This window comes from Miniopterus schreibersii (genome assembly GCF_964146895.1).
Source record: "Miniopterus schreibersii genome assembly, chromosome: 3".
NCBI classification, from domain to species: domain Eukaryota; kingdom Metazoa; phylum Chordata; class Mammalia; order Chiroptera; family Miniopteridae; genus Miniopterus; species Miniopterus schreibersii.
The window spans coordinates 7,531,665-7,550,353 of record NC_138103.1 but is presented as its reverse complement, the minus strand read 5'-3'; the positions used below and the strand labels follow the sequence as shown (position 1 = coordinate 7,550,353).

The following is an 18,689-nucleotide window of genomic DNA, read 5'->3' as shown; positions in this document are numbered from 1 at the left end:
GGGACAGCCTCAGTGATTTCAGCACAGCCCCGAGAAGCGGCTGAGGCGGGATTCCTATCGCTGTTTAACAATCCCGAGTAAGTGTTTGTCAAATGGGCTCATGACCTTCCCCTGCCAAAAGGGCACATGCCAGGCATGCACTGGGAACTCCACCACCCACAACACATGCCCTCAGCCCAGAGCTCAGCCCTTTGCTCCTTTCTTGGCCTCCCGCACCGGACCCTGTAGCCCCGGCAGCCAGCACTGGCCCAGCACCGTCAGGCGCAGTGAATGTCTGCTGAAGAGCTGGGTCAATGCCTTGAGCCTACAGTCCAGGCCTTCGAGCTCCCCCACAGGCTCCGTGAGCAGCGTCAAATGACACCTGGGAGCAGGGATGCTGTGTATGATTCTTGCTGCTTTGCGATCAGCCTGGGCCCTTTGACAACTGGCATTCTCTTTCTTCTGTGCACAGGGAATTTCTTGTGGCACTGCCCGGGGAATGCAGGTCAAGCCCAACTCGATGGGGAAAACCGTCCCACCCTTCGACACCCAGGTTTGGTCCTAAGGGCATGGTCATGGAGCACTGAGGGCTCAGCTGGGATTGGACCTTTGTGTGACACCAGGCTGCAGAAGCAGCCATGCCCCCTGCCCAAGCTGTCCTTCCTCCTCTCCTCCTATTTTCCCTCTGATTTCCTGGGGTTTCAGTATTGTGGGCATGAATGCAGCTCCCAGTGCCAGCCAGAGGCCTCACACACAGCAGTTGGCACACAGTAGCTGTGAGGAGCACTGGCAGCTCTGTCCACCAGCTGGTGCTCTTAATTTTCCTGACCCCTTTTTTCTAGCTGGAAGACACATTTGGCATGTGTCCCCCCCCATGTCAAATAAATGGCAGGTATAAGATCAGCCCCATGTCTTTTGGGCCCCAAAGCCTAAATGAGAAATCCAGGGATTACAGAAAATTGTGATAGGCTGTAGGGAAACTCACTGAAACTCTTGACGTGACAGAGTGACTTGCTGATTTCAAAGCCTTGATGGGCTTATTCTATTTTCTGACAGGGACCCTCCCCAGTGATTCCCCACTGGTGTCACATGAATAAACCAAGCGGTGTTTGGGCGGGGCAGGAGTGTTGGGGAGCCCTATAGGTTGGGACTCACAGACGTTTTTCTCCAGATCATCGATGACAAGGGCAACATCCTGCCGCCCAACACTGAAGGCAACCTTGCCATCAGGATCAAGCCCAGCAAGCCCATTGGCCTGTTCATGTGCTATGAGGTAGGGCACCCTGTCTGCCCCTCCCTGGCCCAAGAGTCCCTGCAGTGATAAGGAGTGGACCCAGCTCTGCATCCTGAGACTTCTTCACTTCTCCCTTTATTTGCTCCAACTCAATGAAGCCTGTTCTAATTAATCACAAAGCTCACAGTGTGTCCCACAGCCTGTGCTATCCTAACCCATGTGGCACTGACAAGACAGAAGGAACCCTGGCTTCAGAGTCATAGGACTTGCAGGCCAATGACTTCCTGTAGCTAAGAATACAGGCTTTGCTGGGTTCAAATCCTACCATCCAACTTACCAACAGGAGTTCCCCTATCCCCACTTCACAGAGAAAAAAACTGCAGACTGGAAGAGTTATATGCCTTCCCCATGTCAAATAAATGGCAGGTCTAAGATTCAAACCCACGTCTTTTGGGCCCCAAAGCTAAATGAGAAATCCAGGGATTACGGAAACCTATGATAGGCTGGAAGGAAACCTGCTGAAACTCTTGACCAGACAAACCCTACCCCTCCCAGGGTAGTAGAGGCCACTAGGAGGAAATTCTCAGCTCCCAAGATTGGCCATAGAAGGTGGGCAAACCTGAAGTTGACCTCATACCCATTTCCTTTCCCTAAAAGAACAGCCACCTGAGGCTCTCTCCCTGTCACTGTCCTCATCACTCTGGCCTCCAGGGGGCGCTGCTCCTCATGTGATACTATCGTCCTACAGCAAACAGGCAGCCTTAGCTTCTCTGGAGCACAAGTTGAAGCTTGGATACAAGAGAAAACAAACACAGACTAACATGTATACAGATCAGTGGTTCTCAACTCTGCCTGTACATTAGAGTCATCTGGGGAGCTTCTTCTAAAAAACATTAATGATTGGATTCAACCACAGAGATTTTGGTTAAATTGAACTGGGGTGGTCCAGAACAATGACATTTGTTTTTACTGGGCATGACTTTTATTTTGTACCGATGTCCTGACATATGCCCACCCATGCTCTCCCATTTCACATGCTCTCATTCCATGTTGTCTCTCCTCCACTGAGATTTGCTTGCCTCTCTCCCCCTTTCTTTTCTTTTTTATGAAGATAAAATACATACAACATAACATTTACCATTTTCACAACTTGAGGGCATAGAGCTCTGTGGCATTGAGTTAATTCACAATATTATGCAACCATCACAACTATGTATGTGCAGAAAATGTTCACCATCCCAAACAAAAACTCTGTTCTCATTCAACACTAACTCCCCATTCCCCATCTCCCCAACTTTTTTGTAACCTTTCATATACTTTTTGTCTGTAAGAATTCACCTATTTTAGGTACCTTAATTAAGTGGAATCATACATTTGCTCTTTGGTATCTGGCTTATTTCACTTAGCAGAACATTTTCAAGGTTCATCCATGCTGTAGCACGTAACAAAATGTCCTTCCTATTAAGGCTGAATCATAGTCCATTGTATGTATGTACCATTTTTTGTTTATCCATTGGCCTCTTGATGGACATTTGAATGGTTTCCACCTTTTGGCTCTTGTGAGTCATGCTGCTATGAACATTGGTGTGCAAGTATGTGTTCAAGTTTCTGCTTCCTCTTCTTTGGGATATACCCAGAAATGGCATTGCTGGGTCATATGGTAATTCTATGTTTCAGTTTTTGAGGAACTGCCAAAATGTTTTCTACAGTGACTGAACCATTTTCCATTCCCACCAATAATGCACAAAGGTTCCAATTTCTCCACATCCTTCCCAGCACTTGTTATTTTCTCAAATTTTTGTTTGTTTGTTTGTTTGTTAATTTTTTTTTTTTAACCCTCACCTGAGGATATTTTTTTCCATTGCTTTTCGGGGGGGTGGGGAGAAACATCGATGTGTGAGACAGACACATTGATTGGTGGCCTCCTGCATATGCCACGACTGGATCCAGGGATCAAGCCTGCAACCGAGGTATGTGTCCTTGGAGGGAACCAAACCCAGGACACTCCAGTCCACAGGCCACGCTCTAACCACTGAGCCAAACCAGTTAGGACTGTTTGTTTGTTTTTGATAACAGACATCTAATGCTTTTGAGATGGTATCTCATTGTGGATCTGCATTTTCGTAATCCCTAGTGATGTTGAGCACCTTTGCATGTGGTTCTTGGCCATTTGTATATCTTCTCTGCAGAACTGTTTATTCAGTACCTCTGCTCATTTTTAAAAAATACATAGTAGACATTCAGTAAATTTTGATATTTTCCTTTCAATGATTTGAATTTAATTGGTGAAGTCTTTTCAGTTTTTTTAATTGATGTATAATTGACATATAACATTATGTTCGTTTCAAGTGTACAACAAATAATCTTTTTTGCTTTTCAATATATATTTTTTAAATAATTTTTTATTTTTCATTTACAGTTGACATGCAATATTATATTAGTATCAGGTGTATAAGCAGTGATTAGACAAAGACATTTATAAAGCTTCCTAAGTAATCATCCCAATAAATCTAGTACCCATCTGACATCATACATAGTTAACAATGTTATTGACTATATTCCCTATGTTGTACTTTACATCCCCGAGACTATTCTGTAACTACCAATTTGTACTTCTTAATCTCTTCACCATTTTCACCCATTTACCCAGCCTCACTCCCATCTGGCAACCACCAAAATGTTCTCTGTATCTGTGAGTCTGTTTCTGTTCCATTTGTTCATTTATTTTGTTTTTTAGATTTCACATAGAAGTGAAATCATGTAATATTTGTCTTTCTTTGCCTGACTTATTTCACTCAGTGCAATAGCCTCTAGGTCTACCAGTGTTGTTGTAGATGTCAAGATTCCATTCTTTTTTTGACTGTCATAGTCCATTGTATATATGCACCACTTCTTTATCGATTCATCGCTTTATAAAAATTTATTATTTAAGCCCTGTATTAAGAGGTGCTTGCAGTTTGTTGACTTTTTTGAAAAAAATCAAATTGTAAACTGTTATTACCAATTAAAAATGAGGTACTTAAAAAAATCTCAACTTGATCAGATATGAAACAATTTAAAAACATTTAAAGGTGTATTGAGAAAAACAAGGCTTTTTATTTTATATATTTAATTTTTTAAAATATATCTTTATTGATTTCAGAAAGAGGAAAGGAGAGGGAGAGAGAGAGATAGAAACATCAATGATGAGAAAGTCATTGATCGAGCCCGCAACCCAGGCATGTGCTCTGACCGGGAATCAAACCCCAATCGCCTGGATCCGAGGTCAACGCTCAACCGCTGAGCCACGCCCGGCTGGGCAACAGGCCTTTTTAAAAAAAAAACAAAAAAACTTTTGTCATTACCAAAAAGAGACGTCTTTAGGTAAAAATATTAAAAACCTCATGTTGCACAGGTGATGCAGATAGTTTAGTTATCTGGTCAAAAAAAGCAACCACTTAAGGTCTTCAGCTCCAACATTTTGTTCATTTCTTATTGCTGGAATTACATATTCATTTCTTCTTTTTTAATTTTTCATTTATCTTTATTGTTGAAAGTATTACAAATGTCCCCCTTTTCCCCATTGATCCCCTCCACCCTGCCCACAGCCAGGACTTTACCACACTATTGTCTGTGTCCATGGGTTATGCATTTATGCATATAAGTTCTTAGGTTAATCTCCTCCCACCCACCCACCCTTGCCTTCCCTCTGAGATCCATCAGTCTGTTCCAGCTTCTATGTCTCTGGATCTATTTTGCTCATCAGTTTATTTTGTTCATTACATTCCACATATGAGTAAGATCATGGGATACTTGTCTTTCTCTGACTGGCTTATTTCACTTAGCATAATACTCTCCAGGTGCCACCATGCTGACTCAAAGGGTAAGGAGTTCTTCTTTTTTATAGCTGCATAGTATTCCATGGTGTAAAAGTCCAAGAAGATGCTTCATATGATTTCAATCTTCTGGAACTTGTAGAGACTTGTTTTGTGTCCTAACATGTGGTCTATCTTTGAGAGTGTCCCATGCACACTTGAGGAGAATGTATATTCTGCAGCTTTGGGGTGGAATGTTCTGTAAATGTCAATTAAGTCCATCTCATCTAGTGTGTCATTTAGAGTCACTGTCCCTTTGTTGATTTTTTGTCTGGAAGATCTATCCAGGGAAGTCAGTGGGGTGTTAAAGTCCCCTACTATGTCTGTATTGCTGTCAATCTTTCTCTTAAGGTCCTCCAGAAGTTTTTTTTTCAGCCTGTGTGAGTCTTTTGTTCTGAGGTGCATCTCTGGTAGACAGCATATATTTGATTGCTGTTTTCTTATCCATTCAGCTCCACTATGCCATTTGATTGGAGCATTTAATCCATTTATATTTAAGGTTATTTTGATAGGTACTCATCTATTGCCATTTTATTTCTTTACGCCTATGTTTCTCTCTATATATTTCAACTTATTACAGCAGTCCCTTTAACATTTCTCACAATGCTGGTTTGGTGGTGATAAATTCCTTTAGCCTTTTGTTGTCTGAGAAGCTCTTTATTTCACCATCTATTTTGAATGATAGCCTTGATGGATAGAGTAGTCTTGGTTTCAGATCCTTGTTTTGCATTACCTTGAATACTTCATGCCATTCCCTTCTGGCCTGTAGAGTTTCTGATGAGAAGTCAGCTCATAGCTTTATGGGAGCTACTTTTTAGGTAACAGCTTGCTTTTCTCTTGCTGCTTTTGCAAAGATTCTCTTGCAAAGATTCTCTCTTTGTCTTAAATTATTGGTATTTTAATTATGATGTGTCTGGGCGTGGGCCTCTTTGGGTTCTTCTTGTTTGGGACTCCCTGTGCCTCCTGAACTTGTGTGACTTTTTCTTTCACCAGGTTAGGGAACTTTTCTGCTATTATTTCTTCAAACAGATTCTCTAACCCTTCTTCCTTTCGACCTCTTCTGGCACCCCTATGATGTGAATATTGTTACATTTCCTGTTGTCCCACAGCTTCCTTAAACTGTCCTCCTGTTTTTTATTGGTTTTTCTTTTTGGTTTTCTTTCTGATTGAGTGATGTTTTTCTACCCTGTCTTCTAATTTGCTAATCCAGCCCTCAGCTTCCCTTCCCCTACTCTGCTGTTTATTCCTTCCAATGTATTTTTTATTTCTACTGTGTCATTCCTGATTTTCTTTATAGTTTCCATATCTTTCCTCATGCTGTTAGAATCCTTATGATCAGTACTCCGAACTCTATCTTATAGATTACTTATCTCCATTTCATTAATCTCTTCTTCTGGAGAATTCTTTTGTTCTTTCATTTGGGGCTTGTTATTTTGTCTCCCCATTTTGGCTGTCTGTTTGGGTTTGTTTCTATGTATTAGGTAGATCTGATAGGACTGTGAGTCTTTTGGATGGTCTTTGGTGCACGTCAATGTCGGACGCTGTTTGTGATTGGCTTTGAGTACCCTGTTTGAAGCTTTCAGCAATCCACAGCTTGTGGCTCCCTCTGCTAAGGCCGGGTGTGTTTGGACAGGACCAAGATGTGCATCAAAGTCTGCTTTTCCAAGTCCTGGCTCCACAAGCAGATCAAGCAAAGACTCAAAGTGCCCAGAGTCTGATTGTTATTTAAAAACTCTTGGAAAAACAAGATAGTGGTGTAGGTAACAGCTGCATCTGCTGCTTCCTGCAACCACATCAAAATTACAACTAAAATACAGAATCACCTTCACTCAGAGCCTCCTGAGATCTGGCTGAACAGAAGCCCTACAACCAGGGAACTGAAGAAGCATCGAGACTGGTAGGAGGGGCGCAGATGTGGGTGGATCGGGGCTGAATCGCAGAGACCCGGCCGCGGGCCCACACCCGGTGCTGCGGTTTAAACCTGGGAGAGAATCTCAGCTGCGGAGTTTTCCCAGAGGAGGGAGGCCGTCCCAGCCCCACAGCAGGCCCCCAGCCCAGGGCTCTAGGCCAGGAAGAGACGCCCCACAACTCCGGGCTGTGAAACCAGCAAGGAATGTCGCTGAGGGTCATGGAGGCTGTGGGAGCCCCAGCAGCTCCTCTTAAAGGGCCCGCCCATGGACTCACTCGGGCGTGCTCCCTCTGAGCCCAGCGCCGGGCAGCAGCCTGAAAAGACCTGGAACACTCGGGGAGGAACTAACCTGCCTGAGATCCCGGCGAGAGGTGGAGGGCAGCTTCCTCCCAGGCAGAAGAGCTGGCAGAGGCTGTTGCTCCTTTGGCAAGTTCTCCCCGCACACAGCAGGCAGGCAGGCGCCAAATTGGAAGCGCCAGCGCCTGACTCTCACCGTTGACCCTCCCCGTGATTCCCGGAGGCCCTGCCCCTCCCCACTTGCAGCTCATCCAGGCCATTTCCAGGGGCTTTTCTGTGCAAGTGGCCTCTCAAGCATCATGCTTAGGACTTTCCTAAAATCTCTCAAACAAGCAGCAGCATGCCCCATACAGCTTGATAAGTGGCCCCAGGCCTGGCACTAGTGGCAACCTGCATTGGCTCATAGCTTGGCCTCTCCTAGACAACGCCAAGCCCAGCACAAGTAGCAGCCAACTACAGTTTGCTGTGTAGCTCATGCTGGGTGGCCCAGGGCAAGGCACTGGCAGAGGCTGACTTTGCACCTCCCCAGAGGCCCCAGAGACAGTGCACCTGGTGGTCAGACTCGACCACGCTGGATTACAACCCTACCAGATCCACAAGGGGTGGACTTGGTGAACACCAAAGCTCCACTGACACACTCAAGGGGTGCACTTGGTGAACACCAGAGCTCCACTGAAGTAAATCCTGCTCCATAGGGGTGTCTCCAGCACAGCAGCTCGTTGGCTATAGCTGCAGCTTGTCCTCACAACTGATTGGCCTGGGGGTCAGCCCCTCCCAGGGACGCCAGCAGCAACCAAGGCTCAACTACAACAGGACAGTGCACACAGCCCACACAGGGGAGCACCTGGAAGGCCCAGCTCAGGTGAATGGGGAGGCTGAGCCACTGGACCCTACAGGGCACCTACTACACAAAGCCACTCTACAAATTCCAGGAGACATAGCAGCTCTACCTAATACATAGAAACAAACACCTGGAAACAGCCAAAATGAGGAGGCAAAGAAACATGTCACAAAGGAAAGAACAGAAGAAATCTCTAGAAGAGGAACTAAATGAAATAGATCCAAGCAAGCTAACAGATAGAGAGTTCAGAATTTGGGTTATAAGGATGTTTAAGCAAATGGCTAGGGAAATAACTGAGAAAATCGATAACATAATAAAGTACCAATTTGAAATGAAGGCTACAGGAACTGAAATGAAGAATAATTTACAGGGAATCAACAGCAGAGTAGAGGACACTGAGAATCAAATCAGCAATTTGGAACATGAGGAAACAAAAAACACCCAACCAGAAGAGCAAAAAGAAAAAAGAATCCAGAAATATGAAAATAGTATAAGGAGCCTCTGGGACAACTTCAAGAGGCCCAACATTTGTATTATTGGGGTGCGAGAAGGAGAATAAAGAGAACAAGATATTGAAAACCTATTTGAAAAAATAATGACAGAAAACTTCCCCTACCTGGGGAAAGAAATCGACTTTCAAATCCAGGAAGCACAGAGGGTCCCAAAGAAGAGGAACCCAAAGAGGCCCACAGCAAGACACATCATAATTAAAATGCCAAAGGTGAAAGACAGAGAGAATCTTAAAAGCAGCAAGAGAAAAGCAATTAGTTACCTACAAGGGAGCACCCATACGACTGTCAGCTGATTTCTCAACAGAAACCTTGCAGGCCAGAAGGGAGTGGCAAGAAATATTCAAAGTGATGAAAAACATGGAACTACAACCAAGATTGCTCTACCCAGCAAAGCTATCATTTAGAATTGAAGGTCAGATAAAGAGCTTCCCAGATAAGGAAAAGCTAAAGGTGTTCATCACCACCAGACCAGCACTACAGGAAATGTTGAAGGGTCTTCTTTAAGAAGAAGCTAATGAACAAAAGAATCTGATGAACTAAATGGATCCAGAGACATTAACACATGCAACAGACGATCATATTTCAGAGGAAAGAGGGGAGGGCGGTGGAGGGTGGGAAGAGATTAACCAAAGAAGTTATATGCATATATGCATAACCCATGGACACAGTCAATAACAGGGTGAAGGCCTGGGGAGGGGGTGGGAGTGAAGTGGAGGGGGTCAGTTGCAGGGGAAAATGGTATACCTGTAATACTCTCAACAGTAAAGATAAATTTAAAAAGTAAAAAAAACAATTAAAAAATAAATAAATAAAAACTCTTAATGAGCCTCAGGCTGTAGCCCACAGCAAGGCATAAACTCCACAGGGTGGGGTGAGACGTTTTCAACAGGTGGGGTAATTGCTTCTCCCCCAGGCAAAAGCTGCCTGGATGTTAAATATCTGCCTGAGAAAGATGTCCTCTGATGTGTAGGGAAATGATTCAGCACAGGAATCCCGATGCACACACTCTGAACTCTATCTCCAGAGCCCAAAACCTTAGATTCTCCTCACACAGCTCTAGTTCACTCTACCCTCTCTCTGCTGGAACCCAAGCTCAGTGGCTGCACACAAATCTTTGTGCATTGGCCCCTTAAGAGAATGACTGCATTTCCAGCCTTCTCTCCCTAGAAACAGAAACCCTGCTGCTTTTCACAGACAGATGTTATATGGGCACCTTTCTCAATCCTGATGCTCTGAGCTGGGGTGCCCAGCTTTGGGTTTAGACCCCAGAGTTCTCAAGTGATCCCCCACAACTTAGGTATTCTTCTAGAACTTCAGCTGCTGGGTCTTGGCCTCACTGCTCATGGTTTTGGTGATGGAGACGGTTCCTGGAGCTAGGTGCAGGAGCTGCAGCTCCTCCAGGAGTGTGATGAGAACTAGACTGTCATTGGAGGTGGTGAGGCTGCTCAGGGCTCTCTAGGGTCTGCTCTCCACTCCCACTAACAATCGAACTTCCTTTCATCTCCTGATGGACACTTAGTTCACTCCCATATCTTGGCTCCTGTAAATAAAGCTGCCATGAACATAGGGATGCAGATGGCTTTTCTAACCTTTTGGGTTGCTTCAGAAGTGGAATTTCTGGGTCCTTCTTTGTCTCTTTTATATAGCCTTTGTTTTAAAGTGTATTTTATCTGGAATAAGTATTGCTACCTGAACTTTCCTGTGGTTTTTGTTTGTTTCCATTTTCATGAAATATCTTTTCCCATCCCTTTACTTTCAGCTTGTGTGTGCCTTTCCATCTGAAGAGAGTCTCTCATAGACAGGATATGGAAGGGACTTGTTTTCTTATCCCTTCAACCACTGTATGTCTTTTGATTGGAGCATTTAATCCATTTGCATTTCAAGTAATTGTTGATAGATATGGAGTTAGTGCCATTTTATTATTCATCTTTTTTTCCTTCTTCTTCTTAAAGAAGACCCTTTACCATTTTTTTGTAATACTGGTTTGGTGGTGATGAAGTCCTTTAGCTTTTTCTTATCTAGGAAGCTCTTTGTCTGTCTTTTGATTCTATGATAGCTGTGCTCGGTAGAGTAATCATGGTTGTGGGTCCTGGCTCTTCATCACTTCAAATATTCCTTGCCAATTCCTTCTGGCCTGCAAAGATTCTGTTGAGAAATCAGCTGACAGTCTTATGGGAGCTCCCTTGTACATAACTAACTGCTTTTCTCTTGCTGCTTTTAAGATTCTCTCTTTGTCTTTAACCTTTGGCATTTTAATTATGTGTCTTGGTGTGGGCTCCTTTGGGTTCTTCTTGTTTGGGACTCTGTGTGCTTCCTGGACTTGTATGTCTATTTCCTTCACCAAGTTACAGAAGTTTTTCATAATTATTTTCTCAAATAGGTTTTCAATTCCTTGTTCTCTCTCTTCTCTTTCCAGCACCCCCATGATGCTGTCCCAGTGGCTCCTTAAACTATCCTCACTTTTTTGGATTCTTTTTTCTTTTTGCTGCTCTGAATGGGTGTTTTCTACTCCTTGTTTTCCAAATGGCTGGTTTGATGCTCTGCTTCATCTACTCTACTGTTGATTCCCTGGAATAATTGTCCATTTCAGTTCATATATTCTTCATTTTAGACTGGTTCTTTTTAATGTTTTCTATCTTCATTTTTATGTTTCCTGTCTCTGTGTTGAAGATCTCACTCAGATCTTTGAGCATGCTTATGACCAGCATTTTGAACTCTGCATATGGTAGATTGCTTGTCTCCATTTTGTTTAGTTCTTTTGCTGGAGTTTTGTTGTATTTTTTCATGTGGGACATGTTTCTTTGTCTCCTCATTTTGGCTGCCTTCCTATGTTTGTTTTATGTATTAGATAGAACTTGTCCATCTCCTGGTCTTGGTAGAGTGGCTTTATGTCATGGGTGTCCTGTGGAGCCTAGTGGCACAGCCTCCCAGTACCCAAGCTGTGCTTTCCCAGTGCACTCCCCGTGTGGGCTATGTGCATCCTTCTTTCGTAGTTGGACTGTTGTCATGTCAGTGGAAGGGATTGACCTGCAGGCCAATCAGCTGCAAGGACTGGCCTCGACTACCATGGAGGAATGCTGTGCAGGGGCCTAACCTAGGGAGCAAGACTTGCTTCAGAGGGGGTCTGGTGCCCAATGAGTCTACCCCTTTACTGGTTTGTTTGTGGAGGTGGTTGGGTGCCGTTCTGACTTGGTCTAAAGCTGCCCATGGTTGTGCTGACTCAGGGGTCTCCCTGGAGGTGTAGGTGAAGGTCAGCGATCACCTGTGCCCTGTCCAGGGCCACTGGGCATGAATTACAAAGCAATCTCCACATGGCTCGCACTTGTGCTGGGCTTGGAGGTGCCGAGGAAAGGCCAAACTGGGAACCAAGGCTGGCTGCCTCTAGTGCCATTAGTGCCATGCCTGGGACCACTTAGAAAGACTTACAGGGCATGTGGGGGACATATGCTGCTTGTTTGGGGTTTGTGAATCTTTGGGAGATTTTAGGAAAGTCTGATGTATGAGCCAAGACAGGCCATTTGTATGGAAAACCACTGGAAACAGCTTAGGTGGGCCCACAAGTTGGGTGGGGAGGGATCTCAGGGAATCACCAGCGCGGCCAAATGGTGTTAGCCAGGTTGATGGAGACTGAGATATGGCTCTATCGGTGGGGCAAAGGAGTAATAACCTCTGCCAGCATTTCCTTCTAGAGAAAGCTGCCCCTCTAGCCCTCTCCCTGAAGCCAGATGATTAATTTCCTTGCTGTATGTCCCTGGTGCCTTTTCAGCTGCTGCCCAGCTCTGGAGGTCATAGCAAGTGACCCCAACTTAGTCCTAGCTTAGGCCCTTTAAGATGAATACATGATCTCCAGCAGCCCCCTTCGCCCCCTCCCCCCGCACCCCAGCCACAATCCCCACTGGTTTTTAAAGCTAAGAGTTGAGAACTTCTCTTCCTGGCACTGGAACCCTGGGTGGGGGTGGGGGATATCTCACTGGTGTGGGGTTGGGACACCTTGCTCCTCAGGGGGACCTTTGAAGCTGAGATATCCCTCCTGATTTTTAACCTCCATATGTGGATGTGGGGTTCTCTCTGCCCATCCTACCAGTCTCAGTGTGGCTTCTTTTTTACATCTTTAGATAAAAAACTTCTGTTTAGATAGATTTCAAGCAGTTCTGAATGATGGTTGTTTTGTAGTTTAGCTGTAATTTTCATGTGGCTTGGGGGGAATGTGAGCTTGGCATATGCCTAGTCTGCCATCTTGACTGGAAGCTCCTTTTGCCCAGTTTTAGTTGGGTTGTTTGTTTTGTTATTAAGTTGTAAGAGTGCTTTATTTTGGATGTAAATTTCTTATCAGATATATGCTTTACAAATATTTTCTCCCATTCAGTGGGCTACCTTTGCATTCTCTTGATAGTATCCATTGATGTACAAAGATTTTTAATTTTATAAAGGACATTTAATCTATTTTTCTTTTGTTTCATGTCCTTTCGGTATTATAGTTTATAAATCATTGCCAAATCAAAGTCATGAAGATTTTCCCCTATGTTGTCTTCAAAGAGTTTTATCATTTCAGCTCTCTTATATCTCAGTTTGGGATCTATTTTGAGTTAATTTTTGTATATAGTATAAGGCAAAAGCATGTGGACATGCAAGTTTACCAGCATCATCAGTTGAAAAGACCATCCTTTCCCACTGAATGGTCTTGGCACTCTTGTCTAAGATCAATTGAAAATGTATGTGAGGGTTTCCTACTGGGCTCTGTATTCTATTCCAATTTTCTATACGGCTGGTTTTATGCCAGTACCATGCTGTTTTGATTACTGTGTCTTTGTGGTAAATTTTGAAACCAGGAGTGTAAATCCTTGAATTTCCTTCTCCTTTTAAAATATTGCTCTGGATACTTGGGATCCCTTTATATTTTATATGAATTTTCAGATGGATTTTTCTAGTTCTGAAAAAAACACCACAGAGATTCTGATAGGGATTGCACTGAAACTGTAGATAGCTTTGGATAGTATTGCTATCTTAATAATATTAAGTCTCCAATCATTAAGAATGGAAACCTTTCCATTGATTTGTCTTCTTTAATTTGTGTGGGCAAAAATTGTTAGTTTTCAGTATACAAGCCTTTCACTTTCTTGACTAAATTTATTTTTAGTACTTATTCTCTTTGATGCTACTGTCAATAGAATGGTTTTCTTTCCTTTGTTCATATAGAATATTACTGCCTTCATTTAGTTCTTTGTCAATTTTTCTCTTAGCTTTTTGGCCATATTTAACTTTTTTTCCAGCAGTGAGAATCATTTTTTTTTATTTCTTAATTTATGTATAGCCCTCATTTCACAGAAGTAAAAGTACAGGTGGGAAAAGCAACAGGCACTGCTGCTAAACTAATATTATATTAGTTTCAGGTATAGAATATAGTGATTCAACCTTGATTACCTTACTCTGTGATCACCACATGAAGTCGAGTAACATTTTTTATTTAAATGATGCGTCTAGTAAGTCTGATGTCTGGGCTTCCTCAGGGGTGGTTTCTGTCAATTACTTTTTTAAAATTTATCTTTATTGTTGAAAGTATTACAGATATTCCCCCTTTATCCCCCCACTGATCCTCTCTACCACCACGCCGCCCCCCATCAATAATTTTTATTTCTTTGAATGAGCCATGTTTCCTGTTTTCTTTGTATGTTCTGTGACATTTTTTATTGGTTGCATATTGGGCTTTTCACTATTATAATGTTATAACTCTAGAAATCAGACTCTGCCACTTCCCTAGGGTTGAGATTGCTGGTGGGGGTATTTTTGTATGTGTTTGTTTGTTTGTTTGTTTGTTTGTTTGTTTGACTGTTGAAGGCCATAGTCATAGGAGTCCTTTGCTTTGAGACTTTTCTCTTTTTTTTTGGCAAAGACTATTGTTTGTCATGTGTGATTGTTGAAGTTCTGATCCCTTACCTCACTTTCAGGAATGTTTTGACAGGGATTCCCTTGACTGCCAGGAGCTCAAACAAACAGACAGAAACAGCAACAACAAAAGGAGAGAACTGCCACTGGCAGAGGGCTCTGCCCTGGGCCCTCCTCACCGCTCAGCTCAGCGGGGCTTGCTCTGAGCCTGGGGCCATCAGCCTGACCTGAAAGCTTGAGGTCTTCTCAGGGCTTTGCTGAGCACGCATCTTGCCCGACTGTGCGTGGCTTTCTAAATTCCTCCATGTACTTGAATATCCAAATTCCCTCGCCTGTGCCCAAAATCTCACCCCAGCTTCTCCTCCAGGCCACGGTCCGTTGTGTGTCTCCACCCGGTCTCTTGCCTCAGGCCTCTGGTTTTGCAGTCCGCCTGGTAGCTGCCATGAGCAGTGCCTGCTGCTTTTCCCACCTGTACTTTTACTTCTGTGAAATGAGGGCTTTAGTCCTTCAGGTGTCCCCAGACAGGTTAGAACAGATGCACACGATAATTATTATTTTACTTTAAAACATTCCTTGTATAAAAAATTATAAAGAACAAGTTGATCTGGGATTGCAAGTGGAAAACAGTTTTATTTCAAAGCAGGTATAACCATAGCTATACTGCAAACAAAATGATTTTCTTAAATTCTAGCTGAACCCTGTTCCCACAAAAAGCTCTGATCTTGAAACTTAGCTCCCCGAGCTTTTGAAAACATGGTGAAGAGCCTCATTGAAATAATCAGAACAACTGAAAGGGAAGCTAAAAGGGATGTGACTCCAGGTTTTTTTTAATGTTTTTTACTGGGACCTTGTAAAATCATTTCATGTTCCACAAGAGAGAGGATCCCAACTCATGGCTTAGTGGTTCAGAGGCCAACCCTCCCACTGACTGGCTGAGTGACTCTGAGCAAGTTACTGTGCCTCTCTGAGCATAAGTTTTCTCTTCTGTTAAATGGGCTTATAAAAATGTCAGTCTCACACAAAACCTGCGCACGAATGTTCAGAGCGGCTTTCTTCACGATAGTTAAAGACTAGCAACAACCCAGATGCCCTGCAGTGGGTGAGCAATTAACAGACTGTGGCTCCCCGCAACATTAAATACTGTTCAGCAATAAACAGGGTCAACGTATCGATGACACAAGGGCCTGGAGGAATCTCTGGAGGATTAAGAAAGAAAAGCCAGCCCCAAAAGGTTACATGCTGAAGGATTCTACTTCAGTACCATTCTTAAAATGACCGAATTATGAAACTGGAGAAAAGATTAGCTGCTGCGTAGGGGTTAGGGAGGTAGGGGAGGAGGGAGAGGGGAGCGGAGGGAGGGGGGTCCTGGTGCTGACGGGACTGACTGGTGGTGAATACCTGAACCTACCCAGGCGGTGACATTGCCTAGTACGGGACACACTCTCACCCAAGCCAATGAATACGAGGAAACAGGGGAGAGCTGGGCGAGACTGGGGCCTGTAGCAACGTCAGTATCCTGGTTGTGATATCGAGCTATAGTTTCACAAGATGGGACCACTGGGGGGCAAAAATAAAAACTACCAGCCCCATAGACTTTCTTTGACAATGAGATGAGATAGTATTTGGGGGAGAAAATTCATTCAACAAATATTTATGACATCTCCCATCTGTTCAGCTACTGTGTTATATTAATATAATTGGCAGTATATTTTGTGCATTGAGTGCATGTAAAGAAAATAGACTCAGAGAAATTCCAAACGTTGCACGGGTGCCTGGCAGAGTGGGAAGCAGGATTCGAACCCAGATCTGAGCCGTAAGTATCAGCTCAGTATCTCTAAACTCACAGCTCAAAATCTTTAAGCTCACTGCCGTTCTCTTTGCAGAATGACCCAGTGAGGACAGCCAAAGTGGAGTGTGGGGACTTTTACAACACTGGGGACAGAGCAACTATTGACGAAGAGGGCTACATCTTTTTCCTGGGGAGGGATGATGACATCATCAATGCCTCTGGGTAGGTGTGGCTGCCCTGGAGCCGAGAGGCAGGATCTAGCTCGCCTGGCCATTCCCCTTTCCTCCGTGCATGGGTGATGGGACCCTCAGCCTATTCCTGAGCAGAGCCACGTCTACAGGGCCCTGACCCAGGGTATCTCTGCAGCTCTCCCAACATAAAAACTAAGTTCAAGAGGGCCTGCGATTGCAACCACAATAAGACATCATGTCATTTAAAGAGGCGTATAGGATTGGGAAGGGAGACCTTATTTTGGCCCTTATTTGTCCCCATTTGTTGGGACAAATTATTCTCTGTGTTCCTCTAACGGGACACATGTCACAAAAACAACATCACGAAAAACAACAACCACAACCATAATAGTAACTAAACTTTATGGAGCATTTACTATGTGAAAGTACTCTCCTCAGTGCCTTGTATAACCCAGTACCTGCCATTATTGTGCCCTTTTTACAGATGAGAACACTGAGTCACTGACCAGTGAAGTAAATTGCTGAAACTTCAAGATAGTGCAGGGTGAAGCCCAGATTCGAACCAAGCTATTCTGGCTCCCAAACTGTTGTTCCTAATGCTTAGGTGATTGAGGGAGAAAGTGACACAAGTAACAACTCTTGGATATGTCAGGGAAATTAAGTTTGTTTTACTTTTTTAGTTTCTAAATGAAATGTCGATGTAGTGGGACTAGGCGGCAGAATTTCCCTGAATGTTTAAGACAAAGTTTGAGACTCCCAAGTGTCTGACACTTCAAAGTATGACTCTCTGTGGGGGAGCTCCTGGCACCAAGCCCCATAGCCCCAGAAGGACAGCTTCCCTCCCCTACCCCCCCCCCCCAAACACACACCCAGATGCAGTGAGGGGAGAAACCCTGGGAGCCTCTGAGCTTGGTGTTTCTTACACCTGGAACGCCCAGGTGTCGCATGTTGCTCCCACTACAGGGCCCTTTCACAGTCCTCTGGCTCTCGTGACAGTTGCCCTCTGTGGCAACGAAAGGTGTGAAACTCCCAAACATGAGACGAGCGCCTGGGTCAGTCCAGCCCTGGCATCTGCTCAGAGCCTCTGAGCAGGACCCGTTGGTCCCGCAGGTACCGCATCGGGCCCGCAGAGGTGGAGAACGCCCTGGCCAAGCACCCGGCAGTGGCCGAGTCGGCTGTGGTGAGCAGCCCGGACCCCATAAGGGGGCAGGTGAGGACGGGGGGCAGGCGTGTGGCTGAGGGCATCCGAAGGCTGGGGCAGGGGAAACTTCCAGAGCAGCCGGTGGGTGGGGCGCACTTGCACCGTGTGGGCAGCAGGAGGCACTGCGGCACCCTCTGTGACTTAGTAGAACCCTAAGAGTGTTGATTTGATGACAGCTCCTACTTGGTGGGCCCTTACTATGTGCAGCTCGTTTAACCCTCACAACCGCCTAAGGAGTTAAAGCCCCTATTACAGCCTTTTCATGGACGCAGACGGGCGTGAGGAGGTTCAGTAACTTGCCCAGATTGTGCCGCTCAGGGATGGAAACCGGAGCGCTCTGGTTCCGATACGCTCATCGATTCAACAAGGGTGTTGAGCACCCGCTATGAACAAGGGCCTGTGCAATGAAATGGGCGTAAAGAGCAATATAAAAACCATGACTTGCCAGCAATTACTAAATGCCCACAAGGCTCCAGGCACAGACCCGCACACACGTTAAGAGTAAAAATGGTGATGGTACTGAGGAGGGGTGATAATGAAGTTAAACCAGCTGCACCTCTTACATGTGTTATCTCGTGGAATCTGTACATAAGCCCACTGTGGGACGAACCTGCACTGTCCCCATGTCGCAGAGAAGGAATTCAAGGTTAAATAATTTTCCGAGGCAAAGAGTGGAAATTGGAAGTATTTGGATTTGAACCTGGTCCTGTCCTTTTCCAAAGGACAACTTGTTCTCAAGTGTCAACTTGTTTTTCCATTCATTGCATAAACATTTACTTTTTAAACCATACAATTGGTTGCCACTCACCCTGAGCCTCCGCTCTGGTTCTGAACTGCAGGTGGTGAAGGCTTTCATTGTCCTGACCCCACAGTTTCTGTCCCATGACACGGACCAGCTCACCAAGGAGCTGCAGGAGCACGTGAAGTCAGTGACAGCCCCGTACAAGTACCCGAGGAAGGTGAGTGAGGGCAGAGGCTCGGTGCCCTTCCCGTGCTCCG

The 18,689-nt window shown here is 44.6% G+C and overlaps 1 protein-coding gene across 3 annotated transcripts in view; it reads left to right on the top strand.

Annotated features, from left to right (window-relative positions):
- Positions 1-18,689, top strand: part of LOC308555431 (acyl-coenzyme A synthetase ACSM1, mitochondrial-like) — a 49,061-nt gene that overhangs the window by 28,366 nt on the left and 2,006 nt on the right. For all 3 annotated transcript variants that reach the window (XM_081133732.1, XM_081133733.1, XM_081133734.1), the window contains exons 9-13: positions 452-532; positions 1,151-1,252; positions 16,393-16,520; positions 17,600-17,699; positions 18,530-18,649. In XM_081133732.1, the coding sequence (XP_080989858.1) occupies positions 452-532; positions 1,151-1,252; positions 16,393-16,520; positions 17,600-17,699; positions 18,530-18,649 (531 nt within the window). The remainder of the gene's footprint in view (positions 1-451; positions 533-1,150; positions 1,253-16,392; positions 16,521-17,599; positions 17,700-18,529; positions 18,650-18,689) is intronic.